At 47.0% G+C, this 6,000-nt stretch overlaps 1 protein-coding gene across 2 annotated transcripts in view; it reads left to right on the top strand.

Moving 5' to 3' along the window:
• fam184ab (family with sequence similarity 184 member Ab) overlaps positions 1–6,000 on the top strand; it is a 62,156-nt gene that overhangs the window by 10,316 nt on the left and 45,840 nt on the right. For both annotated transcript variants that reach the window (XM_080514214.1, XM_080514213.1), the window contains exons 2-5: positions 554–673; positions 4,027–4,185; positions 4,928–5,167; positions 5,893–5,976. In XM_080514214.1, the coding sequence (XP_080370340.1) occupies positions 554–673; positions 4,027–4,185; positions 4,928–5,167; positions 5,893–5,976 (603 nt within the window). The remainder of the gene's footprint in view (positions 1–553; positions 674–4,026; positions 4,186–4,927; positions 5,168–5,892; positions 5,977–6,000) is intronic.

Below are 6,000 nucleotides of genomic sequence, written 5' to 3'. Positions count from 1 at the left end.
CTCTGCTAGGCTAGCCGCTATGCTCTCCGCTAGGCTAGCCCCAGTGTTCTCCGCTAGGCTAACCCAGTGTTCTCCGCTAGGCTAGCCCCAGTGTTCTCCGCGAGGCTATCCCAGTGTTCTCCACTAGGCTAGCCCCAGTGTTCTCCGCGAGGCTAACCCAGTGTTATCCGCGAGGCTAGCCGCTATGCTCTACGCTAGGCTAGCCCCAGTGTTCTCCACTAGGCTAACCCAGTGTTATCCGCTAGGCTAGCCGCTATGCTCTCCGCTAGGCTAGCCCCAGGGTTCTCCGCTAGGCTAGCCCAGTGTTCTCCGCTAGGCTAACCCCAGTGTTCTCCGCGAGGCTAACCCAGTGTTCTCCGCTAGGCTAGCCCTAGTGCTCTCCGCTAGGCTAGCCCCAGTGTTCTCCGTGAGGCTAACCCAGTGGTCTCCGCTAGGCTAGCCCCAGTGTTGTCTGCTACGCTAGCCTTAGTGCTCTCCGCTAGGCTAGCCCCAGTGTTGTCCGCTATGCTAGCCCCAGTGGTCTCATAAACTAGCGTGTTTCCTCCTGCCGCAGGTTATCTATGCACTCAACACGAAGAACGACGAGCACGAAGCGGCCATCGCCACCCTGAAGGAGGCGCACGAGGAGGAGGTGCAGCAGATCCTGTCCGAGACCAGAGAGAAGATATTACAGGTTCAAACTCCTCGTTTATGAAAGAAAGAAAGAACAAGTGAAAAAAACGCGCGTGTGTGTGTCTGAAGGTGCCTGTATTAAGCCCCGCCCACCTCAGGCCCCGCCCATATTGCGCCGACACACATGAGGCCCAGCCCACATTATTTAAATTCCCTTCAAGCCCCACCCCTACACAGTTGTCCAATATTTTTAAACAATTTTTTATTTCACTCTAAAATAATATTTACAAACAAAACACATTTATATTTCATACTTGAAATGTAAAATTCCCTGAGAGTTTTTCCTCATCATCATATTTGGGGGTCGTCATGATTTACTGCTGATTATTTCTTCACCTCCATGATGTTTCATCATATTGAAATGTTCTTGAGCGTCACGGTTCCACATGTTTAAGACCAGTAACTGTAACTAATGTCCAGTACCAGAGTAAGAGCAGTAACTGTAACTAATGTCCAGTACCAGAGTAAGACCAGTAACTGTAACTAATGTCCAGTACAAGAGTAAGACCAGTAACTGTAACTAATGTCCAGTACCAGAGTAAGATCAGTAACTGTAACTAATGTCCAGTACCAGAGTAAGATCAGTAACTGTAACTAATGTCCAGTACCAGAGTAAGACCAGTAACTGTAACTAATGTCCAGGATCAGAATAAGACCAGTAACTGTAACTAATTCCAGTACAAGAGTAAGACCAGTAACTGTAACTAATGTCCAGGATCAGAATAAGACCAGTAACTGTAACTAATGTCCAGTACCAGAGTAAGAGCAGTAACTGTAACTAATGTCCAGTACCAGAGTAAGAGCAGTAACTGTAACTAATTCCAGTACAAGAGTAAGACCAGTAACTGTAACTAATGTCCAGTACCAGAGTAAGAGCAGTAACTGTAACTAATGTCCAGTACCAGAGTAAGAGCAGTAACTGTAACTAATTCCAGTACAAGAGTAAGACCAGTAACTGTAACTAATGTCCAGTATCAGAGTAAGACCAGTAACTGTAACTAATGTCCAGTATCAGAGTAAGACCAGTAACTGTAACTAATGTCCAGTACCAGAGTAAGAGCAGTAACTGTAACTAATTCCAGTACAAGAGTAAGAGCAGTAACTGTAACTAATTCCAGTACAAGAGTAAGAGCAGTAACTGTAACTAATGTCCAGTACCAGAGTAAGAGCAGTAACTGTAACTAATGTCCAGTACCAGAGTAAGATCAGTAACTGTAACTAATGTCCAGTACCAGAGTAAGAGCAGTAACTGTAACTAATGTCCAGTACAAGAGTAAGATCAGTAACTGTAACTAATGTCCAGTACCAGAGTAAGAGCAGTAACTGTAACTAATGTCCAGTACCAGAGTAAGAGCAGTAACTGTAACTAATTCCAGTACAAGAGTAAGAGCAGTAACTGTAACTAATGTCCAGTACCAGAGTAAGACCAGTAACTGTAACTAATGTCCAGTACCAGAGTAAGAGCAGTAACTGTAACTAATGTCCAGTACAAGAGTAAGACCAGTAACTGTAACTAATGTCCAGTACCAGAGTAAGAGCAGTAACTGTAACTAATGTCCAGTACCAGAGTAAGAGCAGTAACTGTAACTAATTCCAGTACAAGAGTAAGACCAGTAACTGTAACTAATGTCCAGTATCAGAGTAAGACCAGTAACTGTAACTAATGTCCAGTATCAGAGTAAGACCAGTAACTGTAACTAATGTCCAGTACCAGAGTAAGAGCAGTAACTGTAACTAATTCCAGTACAAGAGTAAGAGCAGTAACTGTAACTAATTCCAGTACAAGAGTAAGAGCAGTAACTGTAACTAATGTCCAGTACCAGAGTAAGATCAGTAACTGTAACTAATGTCCAGTACCAGAGTAAGATCAGTAACTGTAACTAATGTCCAGTACCAGAGTAAGAGCAGTAACTGTAACTAATGTCCAGTACAAGAGTAAGATCAGTAACTGTAACTAATGTCCAGTACCAGAGTAAGAGCAGTAACTGTAACTAATGTCCAGTACCAGAGTAAGAGCAGTAACTGTAACTAATTCCAGTACAAGAGTAAGAGCAGTAACTGTAACTAATTCCAGTACAAGAGTAAGAGCAGTAACTGTAACTAATTCCAGTACAAGAGTAAGAGCAGTAACTGTAACTAATGTCCAGTACCAGAGTAAGAGCAGTAACTGTAACTAATGTCCAGTACAAGAGTAAGACCAGTAACTGTAACTAATGTCCAGTATCAGAGTAAGACCAGTAACTGTAACTAATGTCCAGTATCAGAGTAAGACCAGTAACTGTAACTAATGTCCAGTACCAGAGTAAGAGCAGTAACTGTAACTAATTCCAGTACAAGAGTAAGAGCAGTAACTGTAACTAATTCCAGTACAAGAGTAAGAGCAGTAACTGTAACTAATGTCCAGTACCAGAGTAAGAGCAGTAACTGTAACTAATGTCCAGTACCAGAGTAAGATCAGTAACTGTAACTAATTCCAGTACCAGAGTAAGAGCAGTAACTGTAACTAATGTCCAGTACCAGAGTAAGAGCAGTAACTGTAACTAATGTCCAGTACCAGAGTAAGAGCAGTAACTGTAACTAATTCCAGTACCAGAGTAAGAGCAGTAACTGTAACTAATGTCCAGTACAAGAGTAAGATCAGTAACTGTAACTAATGTCCAGTACCAGAGTAAGAGCAGTAACTGTAACTAATTCCAGTACAAGAGTAAGATCAGTAACTGTAACTAATTCCAGTACAAGAGTAGGATCAGTAACTGTAACTAATGTCCAGTACCAGAGTAAGAGCAGTAACTGTAACTAATTCCAGTACAAGAGTAAGATCAGTAACTGTAACTAATTCCAGTACAAGAGTAGGATCAGTGACTGTAACTAGTGTCCAGTACCAGAGTAAGAGCAGTAACTGTAACTAGTGTCCAGTACCAGAGTAAGACCAGTGACTGTAACTAATTCCAGTACCAGAGTAAGACCAGTGACTGTAACTAGTGTCCAGTACCAGAGTAAGAGCAGTAACTGTAACTAATTCCAGTACAAGAGTAAGACCAGTAACTGTAACTAATGTCCAGTACCAGAGTAAGAGCAGTAACTGTAACTAGTGTCCAGTACCAGAGTAAGAGCAGTAACTGTAACTAATTCCAGTACAAGAGTAAGACCAGTAACTGTAACTAATGTCCAGTACCAGAGTAAGAGCAGTAACTGTAACTAATTCCAGTACAAGAGTAAGAGCAGTAACTGTAACTAATTCCAGTACCAGAGTAAGAGCAGTAACTGTAACTAATGTCCAGTACCAGAGTAAGAGCAGTAACTGTAACTAATGTCCAGTACCAGAGTAAGAGCAGTAACTGTAACTAATTCCAGTACAAGAGTAAGATCAGTGACGAGCTGGACCTGAAGAGGAGGATCCAGACACTAGAAGAGTCCATGGAGCTCCACGACAGGATGAAGAGACAAGCGCTGGCTGAGTTCCAGAGCTACCGGCAGAGAGTGGAGGACATGCAGCTGTGCACCGAGGCCCAGGTGTGTGTGTGTGTGTGTGTGTGTGTGTGTGTGTGTGTGTGTCTGTCTGTCTGTCTGTCTGTCTGTCTGTCTGTCTGTCTGTCTGTCTGTCTGTCTGTCTGTCTGTCTGTCTGTCTGTCTGTGTGTGTGTGTGTGTGTGTGTGTGTGTGTGTGTTAGCACTGCAACAATACGAGCCGTGACCTTCGACCTTCACAGACGTTTAGTTTCTGTTTCATGTCCTTCATGATGCTACATGATGCTACATGATGTTGCATCATGCATCTTGATGCTACATCATGTTGGATCATGCATCATGACGCTGCATGATGCTACATGACGCTGCATGCATCATGACGCTGCATGACGCTGCATGACGCTGCTTGCATCATGACGCTGCATGACACTACATGCATCATGACGCTGCATGACGCTACATGCATCATGACGCTGCATGACGCTACATGCATCATGACGCTACATGACGCTGCATGACGCTACATGCATCATGACGCTACATGCATCATGACACTACATGCATCATGACGCTACATGACGCTGCATGATGCTACATGACGCTGCATGACGCTACATGCATCATGACGCTACATGCATCATGACACTACATGCATCATGACGCTACATGACGCTGCATGATGCTACATGACGCTGCATGACGCTACATGCATCATGACGCTGCATGATCTAAATTTCTGCTGTGATCCCAGTGTTTCTGGAATATGCCTTGTTGAACTGCTGTTGCAGCACACGCAGCGGGTGGTGTCCATGTCACGGGAGGTGGAGGAGATGCGGCGCTCCTTCGAGGACAAGCTGCGCACCTTCAGCCAGGCACAGGCGCAGTTCGAGCAGGAGAAGAAGGGGGCGCTGGAGGAGCTGAAGGCGCAGCACCGCCAGGAGGTCCAGGAGCTCCTCCGCAGCCACCAGAGCCACAACGCCAACTACAGCAAGGACCAGGAGAAGCTGGGCCAGCTGCACAAGGCCGAGGTGCTCCTCCTGCTGCTCCTCCTCTTCTTCCTCCTCCTCCTGCTGCTCCTCTCACTGCTCATCCTCCTCTTCCTGCTGCTCCTCCTCATCCTCCTCCTCATCCTGCTCCTACTGCTGCTCCTCCTCTCACTTCTCCTCCTGCTGCTCCCCCCATCCTCCTCCTCATCCTCCTCCTCATCCTGCTCCTTCTGCTGCTCCTCCTCTCACTTCTCCTCCTGCTGCTCCCCCATCCTCCTCCTCATCCTCCTCCTCATCCTGCTCCTTCTGCTGCTCCTCCTCTCACTTCTCCTCCTCCTGCTGCTCCCCCCCATCCTCCTCCTCATCCTCCTCCTCATCCTGCTCCTTCTGCTGCTCCTCCTCTCACTTCTCCTCCTGCTGCTCCCCCCATCCTCCTCCTCATCCTCCTCCTCATCCTGCTCCTTCTGCTGCTCCTCCTCTCACTGCTCCTCCTCCTGCTGCTCCTCCCCATCTTCCCCCTCATCCTCCTCCTCATCCTGCTCCTCCTCTCACTGCTCCTCCTCCTCCTCCTCTCACTGCTCCTCCTCCTCCTCCTCCTCCTCCTCTCACTGTGCTCCTCCTCCTTCTCATCCTGCTCCTCCTCTCACTGCTCCTCCTCTCACTGTGCTCCTCCTCCTCCTCCTCCTCTCACTGCTCCTCCTCCTCCTCCTCCTCCTCCTCCCACTGCTCCTCCTCCTCCTCCTCTCACTGTGCTCCTCCTCCCACAGGTGGACTCCCTGATGGAGCGGGTGGAGGAGCTCAAGCAGGACAAGAAGAGGCTGGTGGAGGAGTACGAGGCCAAACTCAGCAAGGTGGGGGTCGAGCTGCCCCCCTGG

This window comes from Blennius ocellaris (genome assembly GCF_963422515.1).
Source record: "Blennius ocellaris genome assembly, chromosome: 18".
Taxonomy (NCBI): Eukaryota; Metazoa; Chordata; class Actinopteri; order Blenniiformes; family Blenniidae; genus Blennius; species Blennius ocellaris.
The sequence above is the reverse complement of the archived record's forward strand: the minus strand, read 5'-3'. Positions and strand labels throughout refer to the sequence as shown.